This window comes from Pelobates fuscus, chromosome 4, assembly GCF_036172605.1.
Source record: "Pelobates fuscus isolate aPelFus1 chromosome 4, aPelFus1.pri, whole genome shotgun sequence".
Lineage (NCBI taxonomy): Eukaryota > Metazoa > Chordata > Amphibia > Anura > Pelobatidae > Pelobates > Pelobates fuscus.
In genome coordinates, this window is record NC_086320.1 from 39,726,991 (window position 1) to 39,739,591 (window position 12,601).

Sequence of the window (12,601 nt, forward strand, 5' to 3'; positions counted from 1 at the left end):
GGCATCATTTGAAACAAGCAGATTGGTCCCTGTCATGCAGAACTTTCAAGTTCATCACAGACCGCTTCGGTGTTCCGGAGATAGATCTGATGGCTTCCAGAATGAACAGGAAGACAAGACGTTTTGCATCCCTAAATCCAACAGACAGGCCGGATATCATAGATGCCCTGTCAGTTCCATGGAAGTTCAACCTGGCTTATGCCTTTCCGCCAGTAGTGCTTATTCCCAGAATACTTCAAAAAGTAAGACTGGAAAGTGTACGTATTATCCTTATCCTTCCATGGTGGCCAAGAAGAAGTTGGTTCTCGGTTCTCCTGAATTTTCCAGGGGCCACATTTTGGAAGCTCCCACTTTCAGGAGAAATACTAGAGGACGCCATGGTGCCTCTGCCGACCCTTCGAAGATTCCATTTGACAGCCTGGTTTCTGAACGCCAGATTCTAGAGAGCAACGGTCTGGATACTGAAGTGATAAAGATCCTGTTGGCAACTAACAAGGAATCTACTTCAAAGATCTACGCTAGAATTTGGAAGATATTCTGTCAGTGGTGTTGTAGATTTAAAGTCAACCCTGTTTCCGCATCCATCCAGAAGATTCTAAGTTTCCTTCAGATGGGATTTGCTAAAGGTCTTAAACCTGCTTCATTGAAATTGCAGGTTTCTGCTATCAGTTTCTTCTCCCTCAGATGCTTGGCCTCTAATATTCTGATTTCGAGGTTCTTCAGAGCTCTAACTCGTTTGGTGCCCTATGTTAGGGAAACCTATCCTCCCTGGGATCTTAACTTGGTTCTTTCAGCGCTTTGTGAGCCGCCCTTTGAACCATTGGAGGAAGCTTCCCTGAAGATTATTTCGTTAAAAACTGTCTTTTTGGTGGCTATTACATCAGCTAAAAGAATTTGTGAGATTCAAGCTCTTCGGGCGAATTTTCCTTTTTTAGTTTTCCATCAGGACAAGGTGGTTCTAAAGCTCGATCCTTCTTTTATACCTAAAGTTTTTTCGGTTTCGAACGTCAACCAGGAAGTGGTCTTACCGACTTTTTGTCAGAATCCATCTAATGCCTTGGAAAGCAAATTTCACTGCCTAGACGTAAAGAGATGTCTTTTACAATACCTAAAATCTACGGAATCCTTCAGGAAGGATAATAGTCTTTTTGTCCTATTCAGAGGCACTAGGAAAGGCATGAAGGTTTCGAAGAGTTCTCTGGCTAGATGGCTGAAGGATTGTATTCTGTTGGCTTATTCCAAGAATGGCATGGAACATCCAGGCCCTATAAAGGCCCACTCTACTAGAGCGGTTTCGACGTCTTGGGCTCTCCGAGCAGCTGCATCTCCCTCTCAGATTTGTTCGGCTGCTACTTGGTCCTCTCTCCATACTTTCTCGAGACACTACAAGTTGGACATACTGGCCTCGGAGGATGCTGCTTTTGGGCGCAAGGTGCTTCAAGCTGTAGTGAAATGAACCCGCCCTCAGGATCTGCTTTATTATATCCCTGTGGTATAAGCACTGCCTCTAATCTGAAGGGAAAAACATAAATTTTACTTACCGTAAATTTCTTTTTCCTGAAGATTAGAGGCAGTGCTACATTCCCGCCCCTTTTTTCTAATAAACTCAGTAATTTTGCAGCTATTTGGCTTATGTATTTTCTGGGTATGATCAGGAGGAGCTGCTACTTATGGGAAAGGAGGTAATTAGGGGAGGGTTTAAATGTTTGGAGATTTGCCTGCCTGTTTTTTCCCTCCAGATTGGATATCCCTGTGGTATAAGCACTGCCTCTAATCTTCAGGAAAAAGAAATTTACGGTAAGTAAAATTTATGTTTTTTTGTAGCTTGAAGGAGCTTTGTAATATCTCTCTTCCTAGGACTGAAGAGCTCAGTTATTCTGGTCCTCTGTTTGTTATCCTCCCATAAAAGGTGTAAGGATACAGTGATTCCTGCAACTCTTTTGTTTCATTTGACTCAGGCGAGTACGTTGGTTGGCCATTTTCTCCCGGTGGTCTTCAAGTTCCGGCTTCTCTCAGGACGCTTGGAGTATTGGCTGCCTCTGGGTCAGTAAGTACACTTGTTTTTTCTAGTGGCCTTCTGTTAGGCACCATCTTGGGCTTCCATTCCACATTTTCATAAGGCTCTACAGGTTAGAGATGTTCTCATCCTCTGAAACTGCTTTTTAGGCGTATAAGTTGCGACCTACGGTGACATTGGACCCGCCCGAGTTAAGGATCTTGCTATATCCCACAGGTACTGCCACCATATGACAGAAAAAACAGAAATTTTTACTTACCGTAAATTATTTTTTTCTTAATATGGTAGCAGTACAGCTTCCCTCCCTCTATATTACATTTTCTTGGTTACAGTATGAGTTCTATTGGGGATTTTTCTTGCTACTTACTGAGGTTGGTTTTGCCGGATAGCCCTTTTTATAGGGCAAGGGGGAGGGGTTTTGTTGATTTAATTAAGCTTGTTAGATGCTTGTCCACAGGAAGGAGCAAAACCCACAGGTACTGCCACCATATTAAGAAAAAAAGAATTTACGGTAAGTAAAAATTTCTGTTTTCATAGAAACTTAGGTTTATTTTGAAAAGTACAGTATAAAAAAAAAGCACCCACCTCTACTAAACCCCAGTCTCCCCCTCTATACTAAATCCAAGCACTTCCCCGCCCCCTCTACTAAATCCCAACAAACCAATATTAGCCACCAAACAGACTCCACTCACATTGCTGTTGCCAGTATGCATCTCCGGAGTCCTCACGCGCGCAGTTTAATGATGCTGGAATGACAACATATTCAGGCACCCGGCATCGCTACAGAGGGCGCGCGCAACCTTCTCACTCGGCCTGGTAAATTTCAGCAGAGTAAGCACCTGCAATGTGGGGCGAGCAGGTGCCTATTCTGCCTTAGGGGATCACAGTGTCAGGAAAACAAAGCGGTCTCCCTCCCTTGGCGCTGAAGGGGTTAAAATCCTTTCAGCAGCTTACCTTTATCCAGCACCGGGCTCCCTTGGCGCTGGTGACCTCTCCTTCACCACCGACGTCAGCTCTAGAGTCGAGCGGAATGCGTATGCACGGCAAGTGCCACGCGCGCATTCAAACAGTCCATAGGAAAACATTTCTCTATGCTTTCTTATGGACGTTCTGCACGTTGGATGCAAATTTCACATCCAAAATCGCAACAGAGGCTCTAGTGGCTGTCCAGAAGACAGCCACTAGAGGCTGGATTAACCCCTAATGTAAACATAGCAGTTTCTCTGAAACTGCTATGTTTACATCTGAGGGACCTGGCACCCAGACCACTTCATTGACCACCTCAAGTGGTCTGGGTGACTATAGTGTCCCTTTAACATGACAAGCTCGCTGGGTTGCAAAGATATTTATTGTGGGCCTTATGAGGCCCGCGAGCTTGACATGCTTCCTGTATACATAGCATGATGTGTACCTATAGCTATTTACACACACAGCGTGATATGTACCCACTGAATAGCTATATATACACACACACAGCATGTTATATACCCAGTTTATAGCTATATACACAGCGTGACATGTGCCCAGTGTATATACACAGCGTTATGTGTGCACACGGTATAGCTATATACACAGCGTGATGTGTACACACTGTATAGCTATATACACAGCGTGATGTGTACACACTGTATAGCTATATACACAGCGTGATGTGTACACACTGTATAGCTATATACACAGCGTGATGTGTACACACTGTATAGCTATATACACAGCGTGATGTGTACACACTGTATAGCTATATACACAGCGTGATGTGTACACACTGTATAGCTATATACAGAGCGTGATATATTTAGACCTTAACAGGACATACGACTTGAAAGTCTCTTCATTTCCATCAATATACTTTGTAGCATTCACCCAAAAGAGGATAACAATGGGCAGGGTAGGCCACCACCGGCACTACTGATGTTGTGGACTACATCTTCCTTGATGCTTTTCCAGCATTATGGCTCTAAGAGCATTACGGGGGATGTAGTTCATAACATCAGGAGTACCGAAGGTTGTCTACCCCTAACCTAGGGCATGGATAAAATATGAAGAAAGGGGCAGAAGAGAAATGGCACTAACAAGTAAGCGAGAATGACATAAAGAATAAGATGCAGGGAATGATTATCCTCACCAGAAAATACTATAATCTGCAGTTGTTCTGGTGACCCTGGTGTCCCTTTAAAATTGTGAATTGACATTTTCTGCTGCAAAGTTGCTGGCCATTTTACTCCTTTATAGAATGCAATCAAGTTGTGATTTAAGTTTACTTGAAAAGTAACTTTATTTTTGTTTTTTTTCTTTGTTTCTGCACGACTCATCAAGTTGTCTGCATCACCAACATACACTTCCAAAGAAAGGCAGTGATTGTAAGTATAAAAGTCTACATTATTACATGTTTGTAAAGGTTTTTACAAAAGAGTGATTAACTTGATCTGTTGCGAACCAGTTGGGATTACTTTGGCAAATTGGGCAATCTTTATAGTAATAATCTTAATTCTCTTTTAATAAGTCATTCATAAAATGACTACTCTTTTAATGTAGGTTATGGTGCAGGCCCTGTCTCCCTGTATTTTGTTGTTGTTACAGCAATGTATTAATAAGTCTGTATCCATACCATTCTCTGTGCTATCACATTTCGAAACTATGCATTATACTCCCATATAAGTACTTAAAGGAGCACTATAGTGCTAGGAAAACAAACTCGTTTTCGGGCACTATAGGGTTATTAGGTGCACCCGCTGGACTGAAGGGGTTACAACCCTTTCAGCCACTTACCTTAAAGGGACACTCCAGGCACCCAGACCACTTCTGCCCATTGGAGTGGTCTGGGTGCCAACTCCCACTACTCTTAACCCTGCGTAATTATTGAATTTTTTTATAAACTGCAATAATTACCTTGCAGGGTTAACTCCTCCTCTAGTCGCTGTCTACAAGACTGGCACTTCTTGGTCTATAGCACAGGTTTTCTGTGCTTTAGCGTCGCTGGACGTCCTCACGCTATGTGAAGACCTCCAGCGTCGCTAAAATCCCCATAGGAAAGCATTGAAAGCATCCTGCCGGCGGCCGCACATACGCAATCGGTCTCCTCCGTCGGCGTGGGCGGACCCTAAAGCACCGCCGAGGGACATCGGCGGTGGTCTCAGGTAAGTCACTGAAGGGGTTTTCACCCCTTCAGCAACATGGGATGGGGGGGGGGGGGGGGAGGGAGAGGGGACCTGGGGTGCCAGGAAAACAATTTGTTTTCCTGGCACTGGAGTGTCCCTTTAATCCAGCACCGGGCTCTCTCTGTGCTGGTGACCTCTCCTCCCCCTGCCGACGTCAGCTCCGAATGGGCATGCACGGTACAGAGCCGCACGCGCATTCAAACTGACCATAGGAAAGCATTACTCAATGCTTTCCTATGGACGTCAGCGTGTCCTCAATGCGATTTTCAGGGAGACAGCCACTGGAGATTGGATTAACCATCAATGTAAACATAGCAGTTTCTCTGAAACTGCTGTGCTTACAGCTGCAGGGTTAAAACTAGAGGGACCTGGCACCCAGACCACTTCATTGAGCTGAAGTGGTCTGGGTGCCTATAGTGGTTCTTTAAGTGTAGAATGCTTGCACTGTATGGGTGTTCACTACCATTTTTATGCTCCCTAATTCTGTGAGAGACTTTGTGTGGCAGCTGAGTGCTTACCTGGTCTTGACTAATGAATGAATTAATTTCAGAGTGCTGTTCATTACTCCATAATAGATTGGTAACTAGTTAATATCTACTCTTAGAAGAGTTGTCTTCTTGGCTCAGGAAAATCTATGCCCTAATGTCATAACAAATCTTTTTCAAACGGTCATTCACATGATTTCTGCATGACAGAGTAATACCATTCTCTACGTAATTATTATTTTTTTCTTATAATATGCTATTAACCACCTATGTAATTGTGGTAATCACCAGGTACCATATTCCTGTAAAATTTAAATTGGAGGGAGTCTGTTTTCCATGTTTGTAGAAGTGATCTCTTCATCCGTATGTGCTTTCTGAATGAAAATATATAATGCATCCTGTGTTTATCTTGCAAATTAATTGAATTTGTAATGCTTTATGCATCACACCACACTCTTAAAGACGGAAAGCATTGTTCATGTGATTGGCAGACTCCTACTACAATGTTCTTAAAGGCTGTGGGGTGAAAACGGTATTTTCTGTAGCTTGGTTCCAATATTTAACTTTTATGAGCTATTGCTGATATCCGTGTTTATTGATTTCATTGGCAGGGCTACGTTGAATTAACCATATTCCCCACGGTCGCTAACTTGAACAGGATAAAACTGAACAGCAAGCAGTGCAGGATATATCGCGTGAGGGTGAATGACCTGGAAGCGGCATTCATTTACAATGACCCAACCTTGGAAGTTTGTCACCATGAGTCCAAACAGTGAGTATCATAGCCTATGATTCCTCCCCTCCTCTGGTATAGGTTTATAAAAGGGCACTGCAGACCCCTAAACCACTTGCTAAAATGCTTTATGTGTGTTCTTTTTCTCATTTTACAAAAAAAGTGATTTCAATAAGAAGTCACTGTGACGGACCGGGTACTTCCGTCAATCGCTGCTTCCTAGTAATCATTAAGTACCATAACCACTGTAAACCCCACAAACCGCCGCAGCTTGGTTGGGGTCTCACTGTCCTCCACCCACCCTGGACCCAAGACCAGGATCCAGCTTATTTGTTTATTTATCACTGCTATTTATAAAGCGCCAACAGATTCCGCAGCGCTGTACAATATACACAGACAAATACAAGAGGTAGAGAGAGCCCTGCCCGTAAGCTGATATCTAGCCATTGGAGCTCTTTTATACAAAGTGCTTAGCTAGATGGCCCGTGAGCTTACAATCTAAAGGATACCATAGGTATTTGAGACAAAGCTTCTAGTGGGTAGACCTCTCCAACTCCAGAAAGCAAAGCAGGCTGCTCTTACAAGAGCAATTGTTGTAAGCCAAGGGAGTATAGTGATTATAGCAATCCCCAGAGTGAATATAGCTCTCCAATCCCCCAAACATGAGCCTTGACTTCATGGAGGGTAAAACAAATCTGTTTTTTGGCAGCCACAACTGGCCTTATATGTAGGTTCCCATGCAAGGGGCACTCCACCCTGGACCAGAGTGTAGACTACAGTAAAAACATACACATGATTACATTGGCTCTCAGGTCCAGGACACTCCCATACAAAATAGGTCAATCCCTCCCCTGTGCCTGGGAGATAATTGAGTCAGCACTGTATTAAACTCCATTATCTCTAGGCACAGAAATCATAAAAATTTTTACGAAACCTTCAAAACACAAAACCCCCCCACATAGCATCCCCTGATAGCCCCGATCTGTGTGACCAACATATCCAAAAATCATCCAGATCGGTTCAGGGGTTCGGGATTTTCATGGAAGTCAATTATTTGACCGACCGTGGACATGGTCCTATGCCCAAAACAGTTGCAGGGAATCAAGGCTAACGGTCGGTCTCTCATTCTGGAGTACAAAAGTACATAAAGTACACGAACGGAGCCTTAAAGTGCATTGGGCAAGGTATATTGCAGGGCACATACTCCTGAGGCAGGAGGCTGGCAAGCAGGCTCCTCTAGGAGCTTGTGGCAAACGACGAGACCACAGGGCGTTTGTCACAGTCACACTTTTATAAATTAACCTTGATATTCCCTCTAGCATTCAAGCATGCAACATGTCCTGTTACTCCCTGCTTAGCTCAATGGAGTTAAGCTTCTTAGGCAGCAATTGCCCAGAGCACCTGTCTTACAAAGACTTCTCATTGAGCTGCATTGGGAAGTCTGTGATTGGACAGCCACATAACATCTGGACTGGGGAGGAAGTGGAGGGTTTGCTAGGGCAGCAGACAAGAGAACTGCTAGCTATTTGTATGTATACCCCCTATGGAAAACAAATCATGTGGGTCATACAGTGTATTCATTAAAAAAAAATTTAAAAAAAAAAAATCTATTTGGACAGTAGTCTTTTCCTTTAAGTATTTGAAACAGGACCATTTGTAAAGTGTGTAAAATACACTGTTGTACAATGTTCTTTTTTTTTTGTTCTGTAAGCTGCTTTATTGAAACTATGTATCTAACTTAGGTTCGGTCTTTGAGTTAGAACCACATAAATCTCATGTGGTTCGCAGAGAGATTTAAAGTCCAACTATGGTTAAGTTACAAGATTTGATTTTTTTTTTAATGATTTTTTTCAGTCACACTGCACAATTGCCTTTTTGTTTCTGTGGAGTGACGACAGGGAGGTTAACCCCTAAAGGACACATGACATGTGTGACATGTCATGATTCCCTTTTATTTCATAAGTTTGGTCCTTAAGGGGTTAAAGAGACACTATAGTTACCAGAACAACTACAGCTCATTGTATTTGTTCTGGTGAGTATAATCAGTCAGGCTTTTTTGCAGTAAACAGTCTTTTCAGAGGAAATTTAGTGTTTACATTACAGCCTAGGGATACATCCACTGGCCACTCCTCAGATGGCTACTAGAGGTGTTTCCTGGGGCAGTGCTGCACAGTGTGACTGTCATTCAGTGTCTCCACCCTCTGCATGGAGACACTGAATTTTCCTCATAGAGATGCATTGATTTAATACATCTCTATGAGAAGATGTTGATTGGCCAGGGCTGTGTATGACTTGTGCTGGCTCTGCCCTGATCTGCCTTCTTTACAAGCTCAGCCAATCCAATGCTTTCCTATGTAAACACTGTGAGTGGCTCAGAACACTACTTCTGATGATGTCATCCAAGCAGGCAGATCAGGGGCGGAGCCAGCAGCAGCAGACTGCAATAAAGGTTACATGTTGCTGTATCTAAGGGGCTAGCAGGGGTATTAGATGGTGGTTTTAACACTGTTTGTGTTCCTGACCCTGTAGTCTTCCTTTAACCCCTTAAGGACGGCGGGCGTTCTATGCCGTCCTTAAGGAACCAAACCTAAATGCCAGAGGGCGGCATAGAACATCCCCATCATCCTTTGCACTCACCTGATCGCCGCCATCCACCGCTCCCAATCGGCGTTGCTCCCGGTCTGAAAGAGCGGTTACACGGCCGCAATAGGTGTCTATAGTGCTGCATGCAGAGGGGCAGTCTTCCTGTTGCTGAAAAATAAATAAAAATATTAGTAAAGCAAAAAAAAAAAAAATGATTTCATTTATATATATATATATATATATATATATATATGTGTGTATATATATATATTAAATACAAATAAATAAAAACATGTAAACATTTTTTATTTATTTGGGATGCACCGAAAATAAGCCTATCCCATTTTAGCCGAAAAAGGGTATAATCTGTCGGTACCCTACACGGGGAGAAGGGAGGGGGTGTAATTAGCCCAAGGCAAACTAGACATTTGCCTTGGGCTTCACTAACCAAACGCCCACTCCGGCTTACCTGGTGTTTCCCCTCTCCCTGGGGTCCAGTGGGGCTGCTGGGAGGCGTGCTGCAGTGTTTCAATCAGAGGCGGCGAGGGAGCTGTGATCTCCCTGCTCTGCTCCCTCGCGCCCCGTCTAATAGTGCCTGGAGTCGGAATATGCTGATGCAGCAGGAGCCGGAATATGACGTCATATTCCGACTCCAGGCATTATTAGACGGGGCGCGAGGGAGCACAGCTCCCTTGCCGCCTCTGATTGAAACACTGCAGCACGCCTCCCAGCAGCCCCACTGGACCCCAGGGAGAGGGGTCCATTATGGCTCTCCATAGTCCCCACAGTTGTTCTGCATGGGATATATAGTTTTGCCCCCTCCTGTCCTGTCACATCAGATAGTGCTACTGCTATCCGTTATATCTTACATAGTTACTGCTGTCTGTTATACACGTTACGTTTGCAGCTTAAACTGTATTGATTTGGCATTTATAGAACTTCTTGCTTCTAGAAGTGGACAGAGTTGCGCACGGTACAAGTACATACGAGAAGCTGCAACTAATCATTTTCTGAGAATCATTTCATAACTCCCCGTTTCTTTCTTTGGCTTCACACCAGTCACCTTGGTTTCCAAACAGATTTACCATAGTGGTCCTGTCTCAAGCTAAGCCTAACATAGCAACATTGAATATGCCAAGACCAATGCCAGGATCTTTGCTAAGCAGACAGCATTGCAACAGTAGACTTGTCAGTCTGTAAATAGTACTTTATTGACCTCCACCGTCATTATGCTGTTTACTTTTTTGCATCCTTGAAACCCTGGCCAAGCAGGGAGGATTGAAAGGTCCCAGAGGAAAAGGTATTAGTATTAATAAGGACACTTGATTAATGTGAATCTCTGCTATAAAACTGTGGTTTTAGCAGGATACAGCACATTTTATTGGCCTAGCATACAAGTACAGAAGTCATGTTTAGAAGTGCTGTGTTACCTGGAGATGCCGTGTAAGATGATTGAATTGAAGTTGGATTAATTAATTATTAAGGGCAGATTATAATAGTTTTATGACAGTGCCATGTTTTAGTAGTTTTTATCGAAGTAGCCCTGTTACCCAAATATAATTTATGTACATTAAAGCCACAATCACGCTTTTAACTACATGCAATCACAAAAAAAAGCACTTCATCTTAATTGCCTAACAGATGAAAAAAGTGAGAAATGGCACTGTTTACATTTTGCAGTTCCTGTGCCTGAAGTGGTTGTTATTCAGACAGTCACTAGGTGATTAAGACACAAATAGGGTCATTTATTGAATATATTTGATTTCTATGATCAGCATGCAAAGTAAATGCAATGCTGAATGTTTTGTGAGAAGCATTGTATTCACTGCTTCTCACTACGAAGTGTTGCATTCGCGGATCATGGCAAATGTTGCACATGCATTTTATGTCCTCCCTGCAATGAGAAGCATCTAATGGGACAAAAGTCAGAATGTAAAGAGCCTCTCCCAGCCCTAGAACAAATTTACTTTTTTTTTTTAGAGGAGCACTCTAACCGCATAACAACTTAAAAATAAGGGGATCCAGTAATCTAAAGCAATAAAGAGACATATTTAATGTAAAAATACTAATAGCCTATCAGAACATGCAATTTGCCATGTTATCTACTGGTTCGGTTCTGGTGATCCACAGTGTATGAAGGACTAATGTCAGTATTGAATATTACTGCAGGTGTTAGTGATGCAGTCATTCATATCTGTTAGCAGCCACCTTGGGGGAGGCAGAGATAATCTGCCTCTAAGCAAAGCTGGAGGTTTCACCAAACATGGATTAGATCTAGTTTTTTTTTTATATTTACATGAAGCTGATCTGGTCATACATGTTTGAGAACAACCATGTCCCTTTAAGAATTCTATGAGCAAGGTGCAGCACCCTCTGAGTCTAGTCAGCAGATTGCTTTAAAATTATTAAGTGGATCATTACAATCTTTAAATGAACCCTCTCCAGTCCACATTCTAAGCTTCCATTCCCTTTACGGCTTTGCCAGCTGGATTCTGTTCAGCCACTCTTGCGTGTCACTCCTAATTTGAATGTATTCATTTTTTATTTATTTTCTTATTAATGGTCACATGTGATGTACTTTCTGGAGTCTAGTGTTGTTCTTGCTGATACACCTATGATTGCACTTTTAAATTGCTGTGAAATCTTGTTCTTCATCAATGCTTTCTCAATAAACTCTGATTTAAATCAACCACTATATGAACCCAGAGGATAAAATGTATATGTATACATATATATTAATGTATAAACAGAATCACAGTTCTTAAAGTAGCACTGTTGGATAGGGTCCTGGACCTCAATAGATTTATTATAAAAGTTTCATTATTTTCCTGGCACATTGCATTCCATTACTACAGCCCTAAGCATCCTCCGAAGATTAACCCCTTAAGGACTAAACTTCTGGAATAAAAGAGTATTATGGCGGAATATTTCCATCGTGTGTCCTTAAGGGGTTAAGCTTGGACAGAAGCAGTGATAGCTAAGCTATGGAAAAGTCTCTGCTGTGTAGCAGGTTTTAACCAATTTAGTTCTTAAACTTGTTATCAGACATATTAAAGCTAATTCGCTTGTGGTAATTTGAAATCCAAACTGCAACGATCTGGCCTATATTTTGCATTGTTGTTTTCATTTCACTACAATTTTTCCCAATAGGTAAACAAACCCCATTTAAGTTGCATGCCTAACGCCCATTTTACCTGTTCCCCATCAGCTGGATTTAAATCATTAAAAACCTTGCTTCAAAGAGCATAAACCCTGCAAATGCAGGTGAATGTTTTCTTCATTACTGCTAGCTAGTCCAACAATGAATAGCTGTCACAGATGATATTTAAGCAGACAGGTTTGTTAAGCATTATGGGAAGTGTAGTTTACACAATTGTGCAGGGCCATGTTGAGCAGTCGCTATATTTAGTCTAATAGCTGGTTCATTTATTTACTGTTCTTGTAGGAGGAATCTCAACTACTTTTCCAATACCTATGCAGCCGCCGTAAGTGCAGTCGATCCAGATGCTGGAAATGGAGAGCTTTGCATCAAAGTTCCATCTGAATTGTGGAAGCATGTTGATGGTAGGTAGAGATGATTGTGTACAAAGGTGTGGGATACATGACTTCCATAAATGCAAGCATA

The 12,601-nt window shown here is 42.4% G+C and overlaps 1 protein-coding gene across 2 annotated transcripts in view; it reads left to right on the plus strand.

Annotated features, from left to right (window-relative positions):
* Nucleotides 1–12,601, plus strand: part of TAF2 (TATA-box binding protein associated factor 2) — an 81,493-nt gene that overhangs the window by 9,927 nt on the left and 58,965 nt on the right. For both annotated transcript variants that reach the window (XM_063451108.1, XM_063451109.1), the window contains exons 2-4: nt 4,323–4,377; nt 6,272–6,432; nt 12,422–12,540. In XM_063451108.1, the coding sequence (XP_063307178.1) occupies nt 4,323–4,377; nt 6,272–6,432; nt 12,422–12,540 (335 nt within the window). The remainder of the gene's footprint in view (nt 1–4,322; nt 4,378–6,271; nt 6,433–12,421; nt 12,541–12,601) is intronic.